At 41.2% G+C, this 26,716-nt stretch overlaps 1 protein-coding gene across 2 annotated transcripts in view; it reads left to right on the forward strand.

Annotated features, from left to right (window-relative positions):
- The window catches only part of CEPT1 (choline/ethanolamine phosphotransferase 1), a 33,548-nt gene that overhangs the window by 1,578 nt on the left and 5,254 nt on the right, over positions 1-26,716 (forward strand). The window contains exons 2-5 of one of the 2 annotated variants that reach the window (XM_079761732.1): positions 6,608-7,017; positions 9,569-9,716; positions 11,725-11,866; positions 18,047-18,131. In XM_079761732.1, the coding sequence (XP_079617858.1) occupies positions 6,679-7,017; positions 9,569-9,716; positions 11,725-11,866; positions 18,047-18,131 (714 nt within the window). In that variant the 5' untranslated portion in view covers positions 6,608-6,678. Of the gene's footprint in view, positions 1-6,607; positions 7,018-9,568; positions 9,717-11,724; positions 11,867-18,046; positions 18,132-23,007; positions 23,093-26,716 lie in introns of both variants that reach the window. The other variant, XM_079761731.1, reaches the window with a different exon arrangement.

Raw genomic sequence — 26,716 nt, forward strand, 5'->3', positions numbered from 1 at the left:
CCCCCGCTTCTTGGAGGAAGTTGTTTCCTGGTTTTAAGGAATGCAAGATTTCACTTCGGCAAAACAGTAGATCTAAATTGTATCACACAGTACTGTTCCTGCTTCCAAGTCTACTGAAAAGGCTTTTGTTTTTGCTAGCTTGTTTTGTGTATCACTTGTTAAATAATGCTGAATGTAATCCACTGATCTTGTTGGCTCTCTCTCTCTCTCTCTCTCTCTCTCTCTCTCTCTCTCTCGCTTTTTTAATCTGCTCTGCCTCCCCAATCATGTTGGCCATGAGAATTTTCCTTTAGGAGTGCCACGAAGGTTGGAAAGAGCTGTGTAGTCACCAGTAGCTGTGAAAGGTTGTACTAGTAAACATATTGCTGAATCAGTGCAGCTCAAAACTTGGCACACTTAGGCATGGGAGCTGGGAATTCTAGAATCTCCCACTGCAGGTTGGGTATTGTGTAAGCTTACCTTATGCTTCTGCTGAGCAATGGAGATTCCTTTTTTCGTGTGATACGTGTCAGATGTTCCCCAGTGCTGAACACAGGAATAATGTAGGCTGCGTGCCATTGTCCTCAGTTGCTATAAGCACAGTTGTTTTGCATCTTAGGTTTAAGTCCCACAAATTGTAATTTTAGTGAAGGTATTCATTAAATATCTCAGATTATATTTTTGTACCTTTGTTGGGTTTTTCCCGTTGATTTTGAGAGAGTGGAAAGGAAGGAGGGCGAGAGAGAGGGGAAAAACACACTGATATGAGAGAGATACGTCAATTGGTTGCCTCGCATGCACCCCAGCCTGGGGTGGGAAGGAATCTGCAACCCAGAACAGAAATTGAACCCACCACCCTTCAGTGCATGGACTGGTGCTCTAACTACTGAGCACACCAGCCAGGGCCCTTTATTGAACTTTTCACATAAAAATATGCATGCCTGCCCAAAGAAAACTTACTGTTAGATCATCCGCGTCCCCTCCTCTGGACTCCCACAACAGTTTGTTCACAGCATGTTATGACTCGGCTGTTTGGGCATGGATGGCATATTTCAATCTTTCTGTTTCCTCAAGGTCTAGAACCACTAAGTGGTCATTAAATACTAGATGAATCACATTTGCTCATTGTTCCACGAATGAGAACTAATTGCCTACTAACGTTAGCTATGCTATGAGATTCTTGAAAAACAAAAAACAAAAAACAACGGTTGAGACAGATATGGCCCCACACTCCAGGTGCTTACGGGCCTGGTGGGGAAAGACCAAAACACCATCACTGCCACCAATAACAACAACCAAAAGAGGTTTAAAATGTGGTAAGTGCTGTGAAGGGTTATAGCAAAGGAGGGGACTGTGCTAATTAGAAGTGGAAAGGTTGCAATAGCTATACATAGGCCTGTGATCAGTGTTCTCCAGGGGGTGGGAAATTTTTACTTTAAAATTTTACTTTTACTATTACAATTTATGAAAACACTAGAGGCCTTTTGCATGAAGATTCGTGCAATAGGCCTTCCTTCCCCTGGCTGCCGGCACCGGTTTTCCTCCGCTCCGGCCGCAGCGGAGAAGCCAAGCCTCTTCAGTCTTCAGTCATCTTTAGTCTCCAGTCTTCGCTCTGCTCCTGTGTATGCAAATTAACCCACCATCTTTGTTGGGTTAATTTGCATACTCACCCCAGATTGGCTGGTGGGCGTCATGGAGGTATGGTCAGTTTGCATGTTTCTCTTTTATTAGTGTAGATTTCCTCAGTTAACAAATAGACTGTGCTATAAAATTACAGGTTTCTTTATAAGCTCCTTGATGGCTTTCTATAACATCAGAATGAAAACTCCTTGCTGTGGACCATAAACCTCTGCACTATCTGGCTTTTCAAACTTCATTGTATTCCACTCTTTGGGGGGGGGGGGTTGTAATTGAGATATTATTAACATATAACATTAGATTAACATAAAAATATGACATAACTATATAACATTATATTAACATGATGTTAGTTTCTAGTGTGCAACATACTGAGTTTACATATGTGTATGTTGGAAAGTGATCACCACAGTAACTCTTTCATCTGGTTTACGACTGCCCAGCCATACTGATCGCAAAGGTGCCTGTACGAGATAAGTTTTTTCTTGCCTCAGGGCCGGTTCCTTTTTTGTGGATGGTTTCTGCTGCTCTTGGATTTGGTATATTCTGTATTTGGTGTCCATGCCGCCTCTTCCCAGTCTTCAACCACCTTATTCACACCGTGCACCCTCACCTGCTTTCTGACTCCACACTTTGTTTTTGTCATAGCACCTATCACAATGTGTCATCTTATTTGCTTGTTTACCTGTTTTTAGTTATTTTCCCGTTGGATGTGGGAGCTGGGACTGTGTCTGTCTTGTATACGGCACTGAGAGATTGGCTGAATGCATTTGGAACTTGGGATCCATCTACATTAATAAAAGAGAAAGATGTGCCCTAACCGGTTTGGCTCAGTGGATAGAGTGTTGGCATGTGGACTGAAGGGTCCCAGGTTCGATTCCGGTCAAGGGCATGTACCTTGGTTGAGGGCACATACCCGGTGGGGAGTGTGCAGGAGGCAGCTGATCGATGTTTCTCTCTCATTGATGTTTCTAACTCTCTATCCCTCTCCCTGCCTCTCTGTAAAAAATCAATAAAATATATATATTTTTAAAAATAAAATAAAAAGAGAAAGATGCAAATTGACCATACCTCCGTGACACCCACAAGCCAATCAGGAGCGAGTATGCAAATTAACCCAACAAAGATGGTGGTTAATTTGCACATGCAGGTGCCGAGGGGGCGGGGCGGGATGCTTGCGGGGCCTCTGGGCAGCGTGGGAAGGCGGGGCGGGAGCAGAAAGAGGTGGCTCCAGGGCTGGAGCGGAAAGGCGGTGCTGGCAGCCAGGGAAAGGAAGGCCCATTCCTGCACGAATCTTCGTGTATCGGGTTTCTAGTTTTCTCATAAAAACTTATGACTTGTAGCTAGGTTTCTCTAGCCAGCGATAATTTTAATTTCTTTCTTGGTCATTTTTTTCTTTTTTAGTTCCTTGTAGTGTGGCAAGAAAATGGTATTTTCTTTTCATCCTTTGGCCATACACCTGGCTTAGGCAAAAATCCTAAGTGCCTGAAATAATTTTTGTAATGTTTGTGCCTCTTTTTCATATCTCCACCCCACGTCCTTTTCCCCTTTCTCTCCATATAATCTGATCTTCCTACTGTAGTCATCTACCCTGTCCTGCCCTCTTGAAATATGAAATTTGCTAAAATTCAGAAGCTCCTATTTATTCCTGAGATGAGTTTCGTGTCAACAGCCTCTGCATTTCAGGTGTGATGGAGGGAGGTGGGACTGTGGCAGTGACGGCACCCTCTGTGGTTGTCTGGACGTGTTGAAAGCATAGCATGTCAGGGGCCACATGTATCTGAATGTGTGTTTGCAATCTTGTTGCTAACAGCTTCACAGAGACAATCTTGCCAAATTGAAATGTTCAAAAACTTTTTGGCTTTTTCCCCCATGGGTGAATTAGACAGTGGCTAGATCTAGAAAGGTTTGTCAAAATATAGATTTTTTCCAAGAGAGAAATAGAGGGTTAAAAAAAAAAAAAATCTAGGTCAGCAAGGGAAAACACCCAGAAGGAAAAGTATCAGTTTATCATACAGTCCTGCCAAATGCTCAAACTTAAAACCATTAGGATCAGTTGCTTGTAGCTGTTAGTGCCAAAAGTGGGCCAGCACCCTCAATATGTTACCTTTAAAAAAAAGGAAAAGGGCGGGGGGGATGGAATACTATAATAATAAAATAGAAGTTATAAAATGTAAGTTAAGTTGGCTAAACTTTTTGTTCCAGCTTTAAGTGGAATTCCATAATAGCATACCAAATATAAAAACGCATACTAAGTTTGACTATAGGAAAGCTGGCTTACTATAAAGCTAAGTATTTTGGTGGTTATCAGTCTGTCACTTGATGTAAAATGATCTTGTAACCAGTTGTTTGACATTATATAAGTATTGCTTACAGTTGTAATCAATTGGTTTGTGACACAAGTCAACTTAAGGAATGTCCAAATCTGTGGAGAACTTTTATGGATTTATTTGAGCCAAACTGACAGTGGCCAGGAAGCAAAATCTCAACAGATTGAGAAAATGCTCCAGAGAATGGTAGTTTTGCCGTTTATTTTATACATCAGAACCAAAGGAGGTAAAGGTCGGGGGGGGGGGGGGGGGTACATGAAAGTCATTGGTAGTAGATTTGGGAGGTGGGAGAAAGCAAAGCTGGGAAATCTCGGAGATTGGATGAAGAGTAAACCATAGAGACACATACAGTATTTCTTTTACGTTGGTGGGTGTAGGATAGTTAACAGTATTTATTGTACATAGAGAGGGTTTGGGGGCATAAGATAACAATGAGGGGTTCTGTGGTCTGTGCTCTGTTGCAGTGGGTGTGCCCTGAGGGGTCTGGAAGAGGAGATCTCCCAAGGATATGTAATTTTAGATGCAAAAAGACAATAGACAAGCTCACTTAACGTTAAGATTGACTTTTGTCAAGGAAGCTACAGGCCTAGGATGTGACTGCCCACCACGACCTGCCGTTAGTTATGCTCAGACCATCCTGCGTGGTTACCTTTGGTGTCTGAGTCTGTAAGGCCCACCATGTGCCTCCCCTGAACTTGTCAGGTTTAACATGTGGCCCCTTTTTCGTGCAGGCAGTTATCAAGCTCTATGACTGACTGTGGTTTTGAATGCCACTTAGATCTTTAGTGACATTGAAATTTTGGAATTTGTTACTTATGGCAGTAGAGGCAAGAAGTCCTGGGCATGTTTTGATACTAGACCCATTGTTGAGATGTCCTAGACCCTGGATCACATTCTGTATCCCGTGGTGCGGCGTTTCTGGAAATTTCACAGAGCGTTCTGGGTATCCCTCTACCAGAAGATCGGCGTGCACCCTCTTGGTACAATGCCACTACTTAAGATTATTCCTTTTTTTTTTTTCAAATCGCTTATGGCTTCTTTTTCTCCTGCTCACTAAATAGGAGTTTCCCACAAGGTTCTTTGTTTCATTTTCTCTTCATACCTAATCCCTTCAAGAACTTTCCTACTTTTTAGCCTTAAACTAGACTTTAGCTTCTAAAGTGATAACGATATTTTCATTTGTCTAAAACACCTGTACCTAAAAGGTGCACATATGTATTTCCTACCCTCAGCCCCATATCCTCTCTCATCCCCACCCCGCCACCAAAAGCCAAATAACCAGCAGATTCTTCTTCCAACCCCTGTTGACTGTAGGACCACTAGTCTCTATTGATTACTTTTTTCCTCTGCTCCTTCACCCTCCTCTCTAATCCCAAAGTACTTTCTCTCGGCTCTTCTTTTAAATAGAAATCACTTAAAGATTTGACTGTCTTTCATGTTTCCATTTTTACCAGCCTGCTGTAGGCCCTCACCACTTCAAACCTTTGAAGTCTCCATACTAATTGTTATTTGTTTATTTACTTTATTTTTTTTTAAATCCTCACCCAAGGACATGCTTTTATTGATTTTAAAGGAAGAGGAAGGGAGAGAGAGAGAAACATCAATGTGAGAGTGAAACATTGATCGGTTGCCTCCCATGCATGCCCTGACCAGGGATCGAACCCACAACCTAGGTATGTGCCCTGACCGGGAATCCAACCTGTGACCTTGCATCGTACAGGCGATACTCCAATCAAGGGAGCCATACTAATTTTTAAATGTTCTCACTCCTATCTCTATTCTGATTAGTATATATCTATCCTATTAATCTTGAAAATACACGTCATTATTTCCTTACACTGCTTAAAAAACAATAATTATGTTATCTCTAATACGCTTTGAGTCACACGCCCGTACTTCAGGGATTAAATTCAAAGTCCTTTGAGAATAGTCATCACCAAAGCACGTAGCCTTTCTCCTTATCACCTCAGTTCATCTGTCACGCTGCTAAGACCATCTGTTGTCCTCTGAAAGTCACCTTGTCATTGCTGTTGACCCCCACCTGGAAGACTGTCTGTAGAGAATCCTTTTCTACTGGTGAGAAGTTTTATCTTTTATTTTAGCTTAAACAGGAACCCTGTGTTTGTCTGAACCTCAGAAGTAAATAATCAGCCTCTCTTTGCCTTAGTTACACTTTCTGTAAAAATAGGTCTAATTAATAGTCCTTACCTTCTGGGGTTGTTGTGAGGATTAAATGAGTTGATACAGGAAACATGAAGACATGCTTAAAGTTTTTCGTATATAGTAAGTGCTCAATAAATGTTACCTGTCAGCCTTAAATAAAAAAACCTAGTTTAAGACCCACGATGTGAATACTCATTTGCTAGCTCTTAGGGTATGCCTTTGGACCTCCGTTTTCATGTATTTGAAATGATTTGATCATTTATAAGATTTGTCCCATGATACTCCTGAAGGCAGTGAGATAAAAAAGGCCGTGAGCTTTGAAGTCACGCTGTAAGGTAGCAGGAAGCACCATCAATAAGAACTAAAACTAAAAGCAAACCCCTGGGTTTCCGGTCCCGGTTTGAAAGTCTATTACCAGTTTGACTTTTATTTTTTAAATTTATTGATGTAAATAATGGCTGACAAAACTTTTTATTTCCCTCTCCCCCTCCCCCCAGGGAAAGACCAGCCACAAAAAGCTATAAAGCAAGATAAATTATCCTCTCCAAATAAAAGAAAGCCGGAGTCCATGAGCGGCCAGCGGTCATCCAGGAAACGATGCGGGGACTCGCGCGCGGAGTCCCCCGTGGGCTTCGGGCACATGAGCACTCCAGGGTGTGTGTTAAACAAGTTGTTTCAGCTGCCCACGCCACCACTGTCCAGACACCAGCTCAAGCGGCTGGAAGAGCACAGATACCAGAGTGCCGGGCGGTCCCTGCTGGAGCCCCTCATGCAGCGGTACTGGGAGTGGCTCGTGGGAAGAGTCCCCTCCTGGATTGCCCCGAATCTCATCACCATCATCGGGCTGTCCATAAACATCTGCACGACAGTTTTATTAGTCTTTTACTGCCCTACAGCTACAGAGCAGGTAAGGAATTTCTTCATGCCAGTGACGCACATCGGTTACATAGCAGAAACACTGTCATTGGGATTTCTAGGTAAAGATCAGATACCCTGATAACGTTGTCAGCTGTTTTCAAATATCCTGTCACCTAAGATAGTTAAATAAAGCTTGCTACTGCAACCTACCTCATGCACGATGGGTACGAGAAACCATACGTAGAGGGTGGACTCTGATTCCGGTAGGTAAATTAATGTTAGTGGGGGTGAACACGTAAAACGTTCCTTTTAGAATCAGTAAATCTCAGTTCTTTACAAAAGAGTTTTCTTTCTTTTTGCGGGGGGTGAAGGAGATGGCTGAATAAAGTCTTAGCAAAGTTTAAAATAATCAGAGAGAGCAGTCTGTGGTGGTGAGGTGGCATGCTGTAAATCAGTCACATCCAAAGTATTGTCCTCTTCCTTCCAGAGCGATTGTTGAATATCGCTCTTCTCTCCCGTAAACGCATGTGGCTGATAGACCTCAGATATCTCTGTGATTCTAAAAGGCAAGAGAGGTGTAAGAAAAAGTCACTGTAATGTTTCTCCTGCTCGGTGGGTGTCCCGCCGTGGCTGCCATCCCAAAGGAAGCATGGAACTGCTTAGGGACGCCCTCCCGGGGCCTCCGCAGACAGTGACTGCTGCTGCTTCCTCTGTTTCCCTCTGAACTCACTCCATAAAACCGAAACTGAAACTAGGACCCTTCATCTGAATGGGTCAATTGTTTACTTCCTTGGTTTTAAAATTTTCCTTGTCAGAAAGTGAACTGCGGTAGTTAGGCAGAGGAAAGAATCAAAACATTTGTTGCGCCCATATTAATCAGAATGGTTGGTCACACGGAACCCAAGAAAATAGAAGGTGATTCTCAACTCAAGGTGTTAAAAGTGACCCTGAACCATGCGTCATAATGGCCACACATTTCTTGTATGTTTTAAGCTTAAAGTAACAATTTTCTAAGTAGTCATGTCATATGATTTGTCATCATCTATCCCTTTCGGTTTTCATCAACTCCTAGTTGATTTTTTTTCCAGAGCTCGTTTCCCCCTCATCCTTGGACAACTAGTTTAATTCCTCTTTGACGACACAAATCCAGTCCATACAGATTGTATGGACATATTTCTGTTTTTTCCTCATTTTCTTAACTATCTTACTTTACATCAGGCAGGAAACCTCAAAAACAGAAACCAGTCTAACTTTACGTAAGATGGAAGACAGTTTTCCAGGGCAGGACTGAAGGCTCACGTAGAACAGGGCAGGATGCATAGGGTTACTCGGGTGTGACCCACTCGGTAGGGGCAGAGCAACGGCCAGTTCCAGGAACCAGCTGACAGTAGGAGGGGATTTCCTGGAAGCCACCTCTGTTCTGGCCCGGGGCCATCTGGACCTGGCCAGCAGGCCCTGCAGTGGTCAGGCAGGCACCTGTCATGAACTAGTCTCCTCCTCCACAAATCTGTCCTGGGATTCTTTCTTTAAAAAAAAAAAATAAGAAAAAAAATATATATATATTATTGATTTTAGAGAGGAAGGGAGAGGGAGAGACAGATAGAAACATCCATGATGAGAGAGAATCATTGATCGGCTGCCTCCTGCACACCCCACACTGGAGATCAAGCCTAAAACCTGTGCATGTGCCCTGACCTGGAATCGCACCATCACCTCCTGGTTCATAGCTTGACGCTCAACCACTGAGCCACACCGGCCTGGCTGTCCTTGGATTCTTTATTACCTGTCCTTTGAGCTGTTTTACAAGTAGCTTACTTGAGGACCTAACAGCTACTTCCGGAGGAATTGGGTCCACATTTCCCACATCTTTAGAGATACAGAAGAACAACAGGGAAATGGGTCGATTCCAGTAAAAGCCTTCCAGTTGTACTGAGTTTGTATGTTTTTTGTTTTTGTTTTATATTTCAGAGAGGAAAGTTAGAGGGAGAGAGAGATCGAAACATCAATGATGAGAGAGAATCATTGATCAGCTACCTCCTGCACACCCCTACTGGGGATGGAACCCGCAACCCGGGCGTGTGCCCTTGACCGGAATCGAATCTGGGACTCTTCCGTTGCAGGCCGATATTCTATCCACTAAGCCAAATGGGCTAGGGCTGGGATGGACTTGTTTAAGCCAGTCTTTCCCACATGAGTTTAGCATGGAAATGTTTTTGTTTTTTTTCCCATGTAATACCTGTAAACATCTTGAAAGATACAATTTGGGAAACACAGTATTACATTATTTACTCATTGACTCTTTCGAGTCTAAGTATTAGAAAGAATCTTGTAGAAATTACTGAGTCTTATGGATCATGGGCTTTCTGGAATGTCCCTGGGACGCATTATCCAGTTTCTGCTTGAGCACCGGTACTAATTAAGGAATTTAATTCTTTCACAGTTCGGATTGTTTCGGAATGTTTTTCATGATGTCGCACCTGGATCTTCTCTCCCAGAGCGGAACCAGTAGTGCCTCTCTGGAAAATGAAGATAAAACATATTAGCCAACCATAGTCACGAGTGTGTCTTAACAGTCTCGCTTTTCTTGTGTTATTGCACAGGCACCTCTGTGGGCATATATAGCCTGTGCGTGTGGCCTTTTCATCTACCAGTCTTTGGATGCCATAGACGGGAAGCAGGCGAGAAGAACTAATAGTAGTACTCCTTTGGGAGAGCTTTTTGATCATGGTTGTGATTCACTATCAACAGGTACTATTGATTTTTTAAAAATATTAATGATTAATAGTGACAAAGGGGATGTGACAAACAATGTTAGAATAAATAGGAGGTTTATGGTGGTATAATGGTTATCAGAATGGTGATTTTATGTAAGTTTCAGTATTTTCCAAAAACTGTCGAACTGGTTAATGTTTGTTCATTATTAGCTGTATTGGGAAATTTAGAAATTATATTAGTTTCCACTAAAGTTCTTTTTAACCGGAAGTATTATTGTTTTGGCACCAGTTATTTTTCAAAATCTTATGGCATTGTTGTCATCATCAAAAAAGTCTCATAAATTATAGATGTGAGTACAATAGTGGGAGACTAGGAAATTCCTAGTCTTTATATTTAGATGGATATTTTGTAGACATTTAAAATTATATCGTAGATTTGGGTTGCAACTATGAGCAAAGGACTAGAAAAACACACTAATATGCTAGCGGTAGTTGAGTTACTATAGTTAAGATTATAGGTGATATGTCTCTATTTGTACCGTGTGTAAAATAATATCTCAGTATCTTTTTAGAGGGCAAAACAAGAGATTTAGGAACTAAAGGACAGCTTCTAACTAGTCTCCCCCCACACACACACACACACTTATTTTTAATTAGTTCTTTAGTTGGTTTCTTGTCATTTGGCATAGCAATGAAAAGATTTTAAAAGAAAAACAAAACCCTCAATAGTTTCACCTCGTGGACTCAGATTTGCAGATGTGGGTGCACATTAAAGCTACTGTTTCTGTGTATCCTGACAGCAGAACGATAAGGTCCTGTTTCATTTTAAGTGATAGTCATTTTTGCTCCGTAGTTTGAGTTCAAAACTTTTATAGGGAAGTCCATAACGATATCTGCTAGGTAAGAAAAGCTGGCTATCCATCTGAAGCAAGTAGGTCCCTTTGTGAATTATTTTTCCTTTTATTTTTTAAAAATATATTTTTATTGATTTCAGAGAGAAAGGGCAAGGGAGAGAGAGAGAGAGAGAGAAACCTCAATGATGAGAGAGAATCATTAATCGGCTGCCTCCTGCACACCTCACACTAGGGATTGAGCCCGCAACCTGGGCATGTGCCCTGACCACACTGACCAGGAATGGAACCGTGACCTGGTTCATAGGTCGGCGCTCAACAGCTGAGTCATACCGGCCAGGCTAGTTTTTCTTTCTTTTTGACTCTGCCTTATCTTTTTTTTTTTTTTTTTTTTTTTACTGCTCATTAGTACACTATCATTAAGTTGGGAGAATACGCCAAAAAAAAATGCTAACGTATTTTAGTTGCTTTCATAAACTTAGGATTCACTAAGTGGTGTAGAGCAGCGGTCACCATCCTGTAGAGAAAGAAAAGATTGAAATTACAGGGTAGCCCTAGCTGGTTTGGCCAGTGGATAGAGCGCTGGCCTGCGGACTGAAGGGTCCCGGGTCCGATTCCGGTCAAGGGCACATGCCTGGGTTGCTGGCTCCATCCCCAGTGGGGGGCGTGCAGGAGGCAGCCGATCAATGATTCTCTCTCATTGATGTTTCTATATCTCTCTCTCTTTCCCTTTTTCTCTGAAATCAATAGAAATATGTTTTTTTAAAAAGAAATTACAGGGTATATTTAATGTAAAAGATTATATTCTTTCTTGTTTATCATTGGTAACAGATTGTACATTTACAGCATGTCTTTCTTTTGTCTCCTCTAAAATCATTTCAGCTCAGTGTGGGGCTTTTTTTGTGTATGTGTGTGATTTTAATCCTCACTCGATATTTTTCCATTGATTTTTAGAGAGAGTGGAAGAGAGAGGGAAAGACAGAGAGAAATATTGATGAGAGAAACACATCGATTGGTTGCCTCCTGCACTCGCCTCAACCTGAGCCCAGGCCGGGGAGGAGCCTGCAATGGAGGTACGTGCCCTCTCGGTCCACAGGCCAACGCTCTATCCACTGAGCCAAACCGGCTAGGGCAGCTCACTGTTTTTTTATTCAGATTGTTCAAGTGTTCATTGTGATCTTTCTTTTTCAGTGTTTGTGGTTCTTGGAACTTGCATTGCGGTGCAGCTGGGGACAAATCCCGATTGGATGTTCTTTTGTTGTTTTGCTGGGACTTTCATGTTCTATTGTGCGCACTGGCAAACATATGTTTCTGGAACATTGCGATTTGGAATGTAAGTAGCACTGAATGGTTATTTTATTTTCTCTTTCAAGCAACAAGAATGTTGCTAATACTTATAGGTATTTGAATATTAGGTATTGGTCATATTACAAAATTAGTTTAGTAAATGAAAGAAGTTGAGAACCCTCATTATTCTAGCTATTACCTAAGGGTCTCCATTATGTGTCCTTCTATCACAGTATTTTTGTTTTTTGATTTTTTTTAAATTGATTTCAGAGAGGAAGGAAGAAGGAGAGAGAGAGAGAAATATCAATGATGTGAGAAAATCATTGATCGGCTGCCTCCTGCACGCCCCCTGCTGGGGATCGAGCCTGCAATCCAGGCATGTGCCCTGACCAGAATTGAACTGTGACCTCCTGGTTCATTGGTTAACGCTCAACCACTGAGCCACACCAGCCGGGCCTGTGTTTTATTTTGATCTATGAAAATTCATTTTCAGGAAAGAAAAAGATACTTAATAAGAGCAAAGAGCAACTCTAATTTCTAAATATCATAGCTTAATAAGATTTTATTCTTTTCACGTTGTTTTATTTATGAATCTATAAAAATATAAGCTCTTGGTAATTTGATTGACATGAGCACACCATATAGGTTATTACTGCTAACAAAATGTCTAAGAATTTAAAAAATAAAATACAAAAACTCCCTTCAAACTTCAAAGTGAATAGTTCAGCGTAGTGATCCATAAATATTAATGAGTAAACCAGTCTCGGAATGAGGTTAAGGGTGGAATTGACCAACTGGTGTTTAATTAAGTATCACAGATCCTATTTATACTGCTCAAGTTAGTCTTTTACTTTTTTCGTGGTATAAGATTAAAAGAGAAAGAACTTGAAAAAAGACTCAGAATACATCATGAAATGTCAAAATAAAAATCTGGTGATAAATGATAGGAGAACATCTTAACCTAGTCTCTAATTAAGATGAGTCATTGATGGAGTTTTGAATTTTAGATCCATAATGAATTTAGTTGTTGACGTTTTGAAAAATACAGAGCGCATAGAAAGTCAGGTGTTCCCTACAAGTTTAGTTGAGATGACTTTTGCTAAACTTATTTAAATATAATTTAAGGTGTTCTTAACTTATGACAGTAACTAAATAATTATTAACATTTTGGATATTAGCTAAGAGACATGTATCAATAATTTCAAAATAAAGGGGTTTAGAGAACATGTTTAAGGCCCATTTTAAAATGTTATCCTTATTATAAGAGATAATAGTGGATGTGAGTGTCCAATTGAAGACTGTATGCATTCATCAGCAGTTTAAAAATGATCAGTGCTCAGAAAATATTTGAACTTTCTGATATTTTTAAAAATACTGTTTGAAAATATTATGTACCTATTTTTTTTTCTCAGACTCTACGATCACTTGGTTTGCCCTAATTAAGTGATGGTACTGTTTTCACATAGTTTGTGTTTCATTGGTATGACCTCAGAGTTAACTTTCAGGCCCTTACTTTGAAAAGGTATCTATCACCTAGCCCTAATCTGTTCTCTTTCCCTTTAAGTAAAGCAGCATCAGCCATGTGCTGTGAGCACTGAAGGAAGGAGAGCAAAAGCCATGGAAGCAGGGGAGGTGTCTGTGGCCATGATGTGCTATTACAGCTTTCGTTTGCCAGTCTTAGGGTTTTCCTGGTGGCGTGTTCCTTTGACGAAATACGTACTTGGAGAACCGCGGGCAGTGCCATGTCATTAGCGCATCAGATGCCTGTGGGCAGGTGGCAGGAGACAGGGCTGGAGAAGACCCCGGAAATCCAGGCCCTTTGTCCTGCCGAGAGATGGGAGCTTTGGTCCTGACTCTGGGGGACCTTTGCAGGGCCTAACGCAGGATCAGTCTGACAGCATTTTGCTGAGCGGACTGGAGTGGGCTGTGACGGAAGGAAGGAGACCCCTTAGGAGGCATCAGCACAGTGAATGTGAGGAGCGAACTAGCACTAAGACAGTGCTGTGGAAGAGGAAGGGGGAGGGTGGAGATTTAAGAGGTAGAAACTGTAGGGCATCTCTGTCTGGATATGGAGAGAGCGGGAGCGGAGACTGGCATGGCTCCCAGATCACCTTCCCAGGTGGGTGGATGGAAGGTAGAGAGAGGCACTTCAGGAAAAGGAGCCTTTTGAGAGAGGGAGAGGAAGGGAGGTAGAGAGAGAGAGAGAGAGACATTGATTTGTTGTTCCACTCAGTTATGCATTCATTGATGGATTCTTGTATGTGCCCTGACCAGGGATCGAACCCCAAACCGTGGCATGGGGATGACACTCCAACCAACTGAGCTTCCCAACCAGGCCAGAGGAGCCTGTTGAAGGGAGAGTTCTATCCAGGAGACGTAGGTGGGGGATTTTAGACGTCAGAGGGTGAGAATGGCAGAAAACATAGAAAGCAAGCCTAGAAAGAAGGCCATGAATTGAACAGCCGGAGGAGGAGGAGGCATTCCGGAATGGGTTTTGAAAGAGAACAATGCTAAATGCTGCCAAGACTCAACATGAGGGCAGAAGAGTGTACATTGGATTTGGCAGTGTGAGGCCGCCAGAGTGGTTTCTCTGTAGTGGTGGGTAGGAGCCAGATTGTGGGGATGACAAGTGAAAGGAATACATAAGCACACAGCGCAGTTTACGTACAGAATGGGTGGCTGTGGCGGGAAGCAGCCAGAGGGAACGTGGGCTCAAAGGAGGGAGGGCTTTATATTTTGTAGAAGTTAATTCCCATTAGTTTTTAATGGGAAAGGTGCCAGCACACACAGGAAGTCAGTCGACTAGTGGGGAGTGTAGGGTAAAGACAGGAGCGACTGGCACTGCCTTACACCGGTGTGAAAAATCACAGTGAGACACCGAGGCCACTGTGAGTTCAACATCTCAGTTTAAATTAAATAGTATTATAAGGGATTGGTTTTGATTTGGGAAAATTGTATACTATTTTCTGAAATCCTGCATTCACATTAAGGCAACGCTGAATTGATATTTTTAAATTAAAAGTAAGTTACCACATTCATAGAAATATGCTGCATATGCTTTACATTTAAGAAGATATTTATCCAAATGCCAGTGTATATGGAGTAATAAAGATACTTTTAAAGAAGTTCTAAAAATGCCATTTTGGAGTTCACATGTTTTGCGAGAGCAAGTAGAAGAGGAACGTGTCTAATGAAGTCCAGTCTGTATCGGGGAGGAGAAGCCCAACGTTTATTTTGTTTAATTAGGAAAGAGCAAGGTCAACTCTCAAATGTGGTTTAAATAAAGGAATTTTTTAAAATCCCCTTTTCGCCCTGACTGGTTTGGCTGCGTGGATAGAGCGTCGGCCTGTGGACTGAAGGGTCCCAGGTTCGATTCCGGTTCCCAGCAGGGGGTGTGCAGGAGGCAGCTGATCGATGTTTCTCTCTCATTGATGTTTCTAACTCTCTATCCCTCTCCCTCTCTGTAAAAAATTAATAAAATGTATATTTTTTAAAATCCCCTTTTCTTACTCAGAGGAAAGTGGAAGCAGCCTTAGGCCCCTTAGGAATTTTATTTTTAAATACTTCTATTTTAATCATTTTATTTTGATGTTTACACACATGCGTGAAAAAAAATCACGAGGATTTTTTATATATATCATAAATTCAGGTTGCTGTACCTTTAATAATCTTATAAAACAATATGTTTGCTAAATAAGAAATTTGTTTTTTCTTAGTCTCCTAATGTTACTATTTTTTAGTTCCTGTTAAATGTGCTCTTAGTATCTTGAATAAAAAGGTCCAGCAATTTAATTCCTCCATTACTAACTAATTTCCATTCAGAGTCAGGTATTGTGAGTGGGCCGGTGGGAGCTGTACCGGCCAGCACTTTACTCCGGTCACAGGTGAAAGCTGCCTTGTGCAGGGAGCAGTAGCCGCCACGTCCCTCCCCAGGGCCCTGTCCTGACGGTGCTTCTGGTCTGAGCAGGTAGAGCTGGGACGAGTACTGCTCATCGGACCCTTCCACGCCCAGCTGAGCCCGTCAGGACCGTCACTCTAAGCCTGGCTATGAAAGACTGGGGAGGGAAACGTGCTCAGAGGCTAGGACTTCATAGAAGGATTGAGTCTGTGGGAGAAGATAAGAATTATGAGTTGAAGCTCATTTGTAAACACTCGTAAAATATTTTTTAAATTGTCGATTATATTAAATGCAAGAGTTCACATTTCCTCCCTTAAGGTCACCCTCCATATCCAGGTATTTTTAATGTATAACATGTAGATATCTGTAGAATCATTTTAATTAAATGCTTAGAAACCCTAAACAATCTTTAATGAACTATATTTATCCAAACCATGGGCCTTAAAAAAATCTTTAAGATAGAATTCTTTCTTAAATTATAATTTCAGAAAAAACAACCCTCTTTTTTAAATATATTTCATTGACTTTTTTCAGAGAGTTAGAAACATCGATGAGAGAGAAACATCGACCAGCTGCCTCCTGTACACCCCCCACTGGGGATGTGCCCACAACCAAGGTACATGCCCTTGACCAGAATCGAACCTGGGTCGCCCCAGTCCGAAGGCCAGCGCTCTATCCACTGAGCCAAACCGGCCAGGGCAACCCTATTTAAAAAAAAAATTATTTTTAATCTATTTTTATTGATTTCAGAGAGGAAGGAAGAGGGAGAGATAGAAACATCAATGATGAGAGAGAATCATTGATCAGCGGCAACCCGGGCATGTGCCCTTGACTGGAATTGAACCTGGGACCCTTTAGTCCGCAGGCCATTTGCGTATTTATAACATCATTTGCTCAATATTATTCATTTGATATAAATTTATGTTGCTATGAAAAAAGCTCCTAGATTTATTGAATTTCTAGTCCCGCCTGCGGTTCCCTTGGCAAGGCCAGACCAAATGATTTTGCGGGCCTTACATGGCCCGAGGGCTGGATGTTCCCCACCCCTGCTCTAAAGAATAAATAGTTGAAAACCTCTTAGTCATTAAAAACTGTTGCCTATGAACATCTGATCTACTCCCTGTGCATTGGAAATGAGGAAACTTCCTGTCCAATGCCTTGACAGGATCTGGATCTGTAAATGTTTAAGATATATCACGTGGATTATTGCACACCAAAGATTTCCCTTTAGTTTCGGTTTTCCTGTGTATTTTTTCTCAGCAATGATTCATTCATTTGGACTCTGCCCATTTTATTTAAAAAAAAATCATAAATAATATCCTAAAACAACTATGTGAACGTAAAGCCTGAGGGCAGTTCGGACTCCGGGTCAGCAGGTGAAGTTGTGGGCCTCGGTCATTAGCTCTCCTTGGTTCTTAGGTTTGATTGTGCCCATTTTATTTGGAGCCTGTTCTAAACCACTAGCTTTTTTCTTTTTCTTTTTTTAATTTAAATTCCTATTGTTTAAAGTATTACATGAGTCTCCTTTTTCCCCCATTGACCTCTCCCCGGCCACTCCCACCCCCAAACTAGCATTTTTCTTGTCACCAAAATTTTTTCAGCGATTGAATTGGATGTTTTATTTACTTTGGCCACTAATAAACATTTCCAGTGTAGTAGAGTGACAGCAGGCGTGGAATTAAGGGAAGAGAAAGAGGAGAGGATGAGATTCTGGACTAGAGATGATCAGGAAGCAGAACAATGAAAAGGCCACTTTGATTTTTGCTCTGACCAATTCCTAAAGGTCACCCTTCCCCACTCACCCTTGCCCCTTCATGTGTTGATGTTACTGAGCAGAGGTAGGGGTGAGGTGAGTATGGGGTAGTGAAGGGATGCGAGATATCCGTGGTTTCCCAAACACACAGATGTCTGTACATTGGGGCTCCTGGGAAGCATTTATCCACAGGCCTGTCCGCATAGGTCCTGGCACTCATGGTACCTTCCTCCCAGACGGTGTGATTATTTGCCAAGCAGTCGTCACCATTCCTAGGTCATTGAGAGCTGACTTGCATTTTTAGTTCTAGTGTTTCCAGCTGCCGATTTACAAGTCATGTATTCAGTGTTATGGTTTTAATTTTTATACTTTGATACTACTTGGATTTGGGTAAGAAACGTCCGCGTATGCATAGGACAGCAATAGAATTGTATAAATCGTATCGTTGAATCTTTAGATGTCTTTATAAGGAGAATGCTACATTTTAAACCTCGCTTTGTTACCTGTTTTAGTAGGGCTCTTTAGCAGAAGCTCTGAGTAAAGCTATTTTGAAATGTTTGTTTCCTTATGCATAGATTCGATGTTACAGAGTCCCAGATCATAATTATAATATGCCAGCTTCTCACAGGAACCCTGGGACCTTGGTTCTGGAACTCCACGGTAACTGCTAGAATATTCATGCTGTCCAATGAACAAATGGCGTGAACTCAATGAAGACAGCACCTTTGTCATGCACAGAGTAATTGAAAAACAAAAAATCAAAAGTCTGGTGGTATTTCACAGGCAAACAGATTATTAGAAAACGGATAATTTTAATATATAATAGGGCAATAAAAATCCACCCTATTAAACAAAATTTTTAAAAAATATTTTGATGATCTGATGCTAAAAACAATTCTCTCTCCCATTTACCTACTGTAACCAATATCATTTTTGCTCTTCGTAATATTTTTAAAAACAAATACCTTTCCACCATGAAATCGAATTCTTTGGGTATTTATATTTTGAAAACAATAAATCAAGCAGAGTTTTCCTTAGATAAGTCGAGAGAACTTTTTACAGCGACGTAGAAAAGATTCCGTTTACTCTCTGCACTTACTTAGCGTTTCACTCCAGCTGTGCAGTACTAGTGCTTCTGCTTCTCTGTGCAGTGACTTTGTTTTTTTAAAATTAATGCTACAAGCTGTTCTCGCTTCTATTATGTTTACTGTTTTCCTCTCTTGTGCTTTTAAAACTGAGTATCTTTAGCTTTCCTGTTACTGTGGTCATCCTTTGACTACTTTCTTTTTCAGGTGTGTGCTTTTGAATATTAAATACATATTTCTGTAGTTAATGTATCTTTTTCTTCAGATATCAGAAGTCTGATTTTGACCTTATGACTTTTAACATTTCAAGATTTATTAGGAAATGGTTTCCCACTAGAGTAGGCCAGAATCCTTCACACTTTAGAATGAAAGAGTTTATTTACAAGAAAATAGAGCTCAGATTCTGTTTATTTTGTAAATCTAGTTATTCAGTGGCAGTAACGATGACTTTGGGGACAAGTCAATAGTGAGGGATGTTCTACAACTTTTTTTTTTTCTTTCATCAAATACACTTGGCATGTGGAGAATGCCGAGTACTATAGGCATGTTTCAAGAACAAAACTAAAGCCATTTCCAATTTGACTTCACAATATATTTCCATAATTATTTGTGGAATTCCCTTCTGGGGTAGAATAATGTGCCTCGTTCTGGATGTCACCCTTCAGCATTCCTTTCCTGGTCGCCTCTCTTTGGTACTTTCTCCAAAGATCTGAGGCTTTATGCTCACGGCAGTTGTGTAGATTTATCATTTTTCATAGCTCATCTGTTACTATTAATTACATTCACCAAAGGTCACTGTCACCACTATTCCTAATGAAATTAATAGTCAAGATATTGACTATATTGTTTCCTTTCACTGTCTTTATCTGTGATAACTAAGGACCCTATATTTAGAGGTCCCTCCTTAAAATGTTTGTGGAAACTAATGCATTTTCATTTTCACATGGAAGATGCTTTTCCTCCACATACACTGCCTTCCCTTTCACCAGATGCTGCGAACCTGCAGATGTTTTCTTTTGCTTTGGGTATTTGCCACTTCAACCGATTTGCTCATTTAAATGAAATTGTCAGATGTACTTTTTTTCCTTACCGAGTTCAGGGGGAAAATAAGCTTCACAACGAGTGGTTATTTCTAATTTGTTTCCAAATTAATTTCATTTATTAGCATCGAAACTTCCTATGTCAGCTATTGCCTGTTGGGTTGTGCCATTTTAGAGAAAATTGTGTTAGAAGACGAGAAGCGTTGTCCTAAAACATCTCAGTGATAGCAAGTTAAACACCTGTGACAGACGTTTGTTGATCATAGTCTAAAATTTAGAGGAGTTTGGTCAGCATTGCGTAGGAACAGCACTTCCTGTCTCTGTCACGGGCCCTTGGAAGTCATTTAGCCTGTCTGACTAAATTTCTCATCTGTAGGCTGGTGGTAATAGGTCCTGCCTCCAAGCATGATTTTGATGATTAAGAGTAAAAAAAAAAAGTAATGTGTTAACTGTAGTGACTGGCATATAATAAGTGGTCATGACCATTATTATTAATTTTCAGACCTGTGTTAGTAACTCCCAGTGGTTTCCAGGTTTCTTCCGGAATTGATTGTGCTAGTTTGAGTGGGAGAATACGCCTGGGATCCCTTTATTTAACTCCAAGATTACTACTCAGTGAGGTGAGAGGACTGTTTTCCAAGATGAGCAGGACAGGCTGCCCATCAGCAAACTTGGATCCCTCTTAGAGGACCTGCTCTACGCTAGCCCTTGGCTGTTCTCTTCTTCCTCAAAGTCACTAGATAGTTTGGTTTTGGTTTTTGTTTTAAGTCTTCAAAGATAATCTAAAGATCCAGGCAATCATTCACATGGTAGACAATACTGTTTTAAATAATTCAGCTTATCTCAGAAATAGACGTTTAGACTTTCTCTGTATATAGCACTTGAATTTAAAATACTCCTACTTATCACTCAGCTGTACTGGTAGTAATTATTTAGCATTAATCTAAGCTTGCCACGCCCAGTTTGCCCCTTATCAAGGGCAGGAAGTAAAATATCAGAAGGCAGTGTATTGAATTTCGAGCTAATCTTTACTCCAGGCTACCAGTCTTCACCCCACCCATGGTATTTCTGGTAACATAAGGAATGCCTTATTCTGGTTATGCACGTTCCCTAGCACCTCAGGTCCATTTATGAATAATTGCAAATCTGTAGTTAATAGCAGTCCAGTCTTTGAATAGGATTCCAGGCACCTTCACTGACTTTTTTAATAAAATGCTTCTTTGGAAATAATAGCTCACAAGTCAATCTGTACAAATCAGGGTTTCTTTGACTTGGTGAATTTAGCCCTAGTGCTTGTGTTAACCAAGCTGGTAGCCAACCCAGATTACAACACAATTACATTTGCTGTGTATAGTTTAAGAAAAAAAAAATTATGTTTGCAAATTCGCAAGTATATCTTCGAAATGCACACAATACGTAAAACATTCTGGGCAAAGGTGATTAACATGCTTATCAACTCTCACCGAATGTCAGTTAAATCCCTTCGCACCCTCACTTAATACTGAGTCGTCTTGGAATTCGAACCAAGTGCATGTGGTAGGTATCCCAGTTTGGGGCTTTGTAAAGATCTTTCATGTTTTCTATTCTCTTTTACATTTATCCAAGGTACAAATAATTGCATGAGGTTCCCTCCATTTTTATTTTGTAATTCTATACTTCTGGCCCTTCCCCTCCCAAAAGGCTGCTTCATATATCCAGCAAAATGTTGTAAGATGTCTACTCTCCACCCGAGACAGAGTCGATCATCTTTGACACCTGCTTAGTCTCCTGAGTCTGCTACTGAGTGTAATTTTCCTTATTGGCAACACCACTCACCAGGTCAGCTCTACAGATTCTTTTTAGCCTAATCCAGTCCATTTCCCCCCCAAAAATGTGTATATCCAGATATAACTGCATCCCTGTATGTTTGCAGCTTAATCAGCTTGTTTAAAAGACATTCTTGAGCAAACAAAGATCAATTTTTCTTAGTGGTGAGAGACTGGTTTCAACCTAGTTACTTGCTGTGGGTGTGAGAGCTTCCGACGCTTAACCTGTTGGTTTCCAGTGTCCGTTTTAGGAATGAGTGCTCGGCTCTGCTCTGGGCGTTGAACCCCCTTGCTGTTGTTGATGCCTATTTTTCTTAGACTTAAAAAAAAAAAAAAGTTTACTTTCTTAACAGATAAATGATTCACTTTGTTTAAAAACTAACATTGTACAAAAGATAAGCAGTCCGTCTCCCCCCAGCTTCCTCTCCCAGCGGGCTGGCTCCCACGCTGCCCTCCACCAGGTAACTACCGTTCTCCGTTTATGCTTTATCCTTCCAGGAACTTGTTACGTAATTAATGGCAAAAAGAAAAAATAGAATATTTTTTAATACAGGAAAAGTAACATATGCACAATCTAGAACATAATTTTTTTTTTTTACCTAACATGTCATTCATATGTGTCTGTATCACTGTAGGGAGCTGCCCCACTCTTTTTTTAAAAAGCTACCAAATATTCCGTTGAGGCACCTCGTTTCTGGGACCACACCCCTACTTCTAATTTGCTATTATGAATAACACGGTGATGAAACACCTTGTGCACGCATGGTGTGCAGGCATATCTGTAGGGTAAGTTCTCAACATTCAGAGGTCTTTGGGTCCAGTCCTCCGAGGATGAGAGCCTCCAGGTTTGACCAGGTGCCGGCAGGAGGGGATCCCCAGTGTAGGCTTTGCTCCTCAGTCTTTTTGCCCGTCTTCTTTTTTCCAGACTCTCGGCCTTCTCATTTCTGCTGCCCTGTTTTTGTACCAGGTTTGCCTCTTTTTGACTGTAAGGTCATCTCCAGCTACCTCGAAGCTAACTCTTGGCTGCTTTCAGTGTCTTCTTTCCAGAAATCTTAGGGTAGTTGACCTAATAAACATGAGAATCTGACAACCGGGTGAGACTTTTTTCACCCCCCGTACCACGAGGCGTGAAACGAGGCTGTCTAAAGGGCAGTCCGTTGAACAGGGTCTCCGTGGGTTATGTGACGAGTGACAGCTCTCCATTTCTTCCGCTGGATACTGCAAAGCCGTATTTCAAGATCTCGTGTTGTACAGCAGTACAGCGCAACCCTCTGCTTGACACTCAAAATTTAATACACGGACTTGGTTTTTTTCTTTTTGGTTGGAAAGGTGAAGCTCTAGTTTTCAGCCCAACCTCAGTCAGAAACTCCCTTTGCAAAGGAGGGGTTTTTATTGCTCTGTGAAATTCATCAAATTAAATGAAAAGGCTCTGGATTTTATTTGATTTTGCTCATAACAAATTTGTGACACCTCCTCTTCCCCTTTCCTCGATATTTGAGATTTTTGTCGATTGTGCATGATAGAGGAACGCTGCTAAGCTTGCAACTAATGAACTTGAAATTGTTTTTGAGTAATTCTGCTTTTTTGGCTTTTTGTACCTAATCAGAATTGATGTGACTGAAGTGCAAATCTTCATAATAATCATGCATTTGCTGGCAGTGATTGGAGGACCACCTTTTTGGCAATCTATGGTAATTTCGTTCACATTGTGTATCCCATGTCATGCATGTTGTCTTTTGCTTGTGTTTCTAATATAGGATAACGCGGTTACAGGGTGAAATGTAAAATTACTTTGTTCTTTCTGAAAACGAAAGGCACACAGCAGTCGGACACCAACTTCTCTCTAGGGCCCGGTGGATTTCACTAGCACGGTCACGTGGTGCCTTAGGTCCACACCCCCCCCCCCCGCCCCCCCTGGCTGGTTTTCAAGGCCCTCTCCAATTATGACCTGTCACTCCATTTTACAGCAGAGGAAACAGCAGGGAGCGTATGAGTTAACCAATGATAAGGTTAAATCGACCCTTTTATTCTCTTTCTGAACTCAGTTTTTTTGTCATATGCTTAAAGCTGAATGGCAAATTTGGGGTAAGAAGTTAACTCTGGCCCCCAAACCGAATAGATGCTATTGAAGCCAATGCCATAGGGGTTTTTTTGGTGTTTGTTTTTAACAAGCCACACCCTAGATTTTCAACCTGACCTAATATATAGGTTCCCCTGCAGTCCCAAATTCTTTTCCAGAAACCTCTGGAAGAGGGACTGTGATCTGTGTGACATGGAGGCTGAGAACAGGCTCAGGAGCCCGCCTGCCGGAGTCGGCCCTAGCCCCAGTCTCCTGTGGGACTTCACCTGTCAGCTCTCTGCTGCTGACTTCCTCCTCTGTGCAATGAGGACAGTAGTCCCGATCCCATGGGGTGATTTTATGGATTAAATGAGTAAATATGTGAAAGCCCATCACATAATAAGCTTCAAATGTTGCTGTTCTTAGGGTTAGAATGTACCTTCCAGATCTGAGCCAAAGTAGTTTGTCCTCCCTGGTCCGGTTAACCACGACCGCTCCCACCACCCATGCAGAGTACAGTATCTGTCACTTACTAGGTGTTACCTTACCAAAAAGATGTACTGCTCCTGCACGAACATAATTCTTTTCTTTTTTTAAAATATATTTTATTGATTTTTTACAGAGAGGAAGGGAGAGGGATAGAGAGTTAGAAACATCAATGAGAAACATCGATCATCTGCCTCCTGCACACCCCCTACCGGGGATGTGCCCGCAACCAAGGTACATGCCCTTGACCGGAATCGAACCCCGGATCCTTCAGTCCGCAGGCCAATGCTCTATCCACTGAGCCAAACCGGTTTCGGCTAAGTTACTTTATGATGGTAAATTAGATACTTGAGGAAGTGAAATTAACACACTTCCCTAAGTATGTATTGCCAGAAATTATTTAATGCCCTTTATTTGGGGGGGGATGGGGATGAAGGAATAAAAATAATCCACAGTCAACCAGAAAAAGTTTGAAAACATTCAGTCATGCACATAATATGTACATAATACCATTCAGATTCACCTTTCCTACACGTAGTCTCAGAGCCAATACGGTCTTTAGTGAAATCTGACATCTATAGATTTCACTAGGGAATTTTATTACTTTTGCTCTCCACTAGGTTAATAGTTATTTTTTATATATATCAAATTTATATAACTGCATATTAAAAATAATTCAGCCATAGAGGAAGGATTTTTCTTTTCCTAAAAGTAGATCATAAAGCCTACTACCCCCACTTAAATTTGTTATATGGCTTTGTGTTTTATACCAAAATCTCCGTTCCCTCTCTCCCCCCAAATTATTTTGAATATCTTAAACATAGATAAATAACCATAGTTTTAGCATACTGATGACAAAAAGGAAATGGAATTCTGGCTTGATCATCCAGAAACAGGCCAGCATCAGGTATGGACACCTGTCCATCTAGTTATCAGTATGAAGTAGTGAAGCACTGTTGTGCGTGAAGTTATATACCCACTTAGGCTACACGCATCTCATTTTTTGGCTTTTGCCTGGCAGTAAGTTTGCTGCAGGTATACTTGCTGCCTTTTTAAAATTAGGATTTATGCACACATCACAGATGTAATTTTTTCTTAAAGGATCAGATATTTTGCCCTATCTTTATTGATAATTAAGAAAGTATTATCATCCTTTTTTATGAAATGTTTTACAAGGGACCCTCAGGCTCCAGGCCCACCTGGAGTTCGCAGGCCCACCAGTCCAGTTCAGGGTTAGTGAGGTCAGTGCAGAGGGAAACCCCCGCCCCGTCTCATTCGCATCACTGGTCCTCCCATCACCGTCACTGGATGAAAGGGAGGACTTCACCTCATGGTGCTGTTTGGGGGCGTAGAGAAAAGGTCTGTGTTCTTTGAGCAGCCCCCAGGAGAGTCCCATCACTGACCTCAGGCCACTGTATGTCACCGTTTTCTTCTTACTTGGCCCTAAGCATTTATTGCTGCATATGTTCGTGCAGGAAGGATTCCTGTGTGTAGTGTTCCCACTTCTCCGTGTGCCAAAATGGAGAGATGGTTTGTTCAGGGCCGAGATGTGACATTTTCATCTCTCCTGAGGTTGATGTCATAAACTGGAAAATGCTTTCTAAATCCTCATTCAAAAGCTTTGACTAATATTCAGAAAGCAAGTTTATGGCAAACAAACAAAAACAGGGCCGATGTCTTCATAAAGCTGATTGCAGGAGGTCAGCTGCCGGGCACAGGTAAGTGGTTCATGTCGCTGCGGATGGAGCGCACATTCTTGCTGCTCTTCTTTCTCTTCAAAGAGACCAGTTTTTACCCCGGTTGTAGTTCATGGTTGTTTGGTTTGGTTGGGTATTTTTTTGTCTTGTTTTTGTTTTCTTTTTCTTTTTTTTTTTTTTTTAAGGAAAAATATTTTTATGCACAAAAGTCCACTGGAGCGTGGTTTACATGTTGCAAGAAATAAAATAACACATTTTTGTGTGTGTATTGCTTCCCAAAAGAATATATTCGTTTGGAATGCCTGGGGATTATCTGTTATCGTATCACTCTTTTGAAATGGGGGGAGGGAGGGACATATAACTTTGAAGGGGACCCACAAATAATCCGCACATGGTTCCTTTCACTGACATTTGATTCTCGTAAATGTACTAGTTGATTAAATGTGTGGGTATTAAGCCATGAGACACCTTATTCATTAGGTAGAACTGAAGACGTACTAGGTAGTGTAATTTATATCTTATTCTTAAACTAAAATACTTAAGAAGTGGGGGTTTTCTTAAAGGTGGACACTAATTGTTACATTGTCTTTTCATAGAATTCACTTATATTAAAAGTATTTTACAAATAGTCATAGTCCACATTCTTTGGAAGAAAGTATCTATACTCAAAATAGTACTTTCTATTTTTGCTGAAATTTATAGAACCTATAAGAACACTTTATTATGCTCCTAAGAAAACAGTAACAGTTAGTAACCGATATTCTACATTAACCCAAACCATTGTACCATAACATGGGTCCATTGTTAATCTGGTAAATTGGAGGGTTTAAGATCCTTTTTCCATTTCCAACCTTTTAAGACATAAATTACATTAGATTGGCATTACTTTGGATGCATCATTTCATGGCATGAATCCAAACGGTGTTTCCCTGGCTGTGGGGCAGGCCCCGGGCCCCAGGGGAGAGCTGGTCATGGCCAGTCTCCGAGGCTCCGAAGCTCTGGAGGCCTGAGCCAAAGGTGTCTTCGCGCAGCTTTCTGGCTGTTCCTGCGGAGTGGATGCACGTTGGCCACCT

Source organism: Cnephaeus nilssonii (genome assembly GCF_951640355.1).
Source record: "Cnephaeus nilssonii genome assembly, chromosome: 21".
In the NCBI taxonomy this organism is placed as follows: domain Eukaryota; kingdom Metazoa; phylum Chordata; class Mammalia; order Chiroptera; family Vespertilionidae; genus Cnephaeus; species Cnephaeus nilssonii.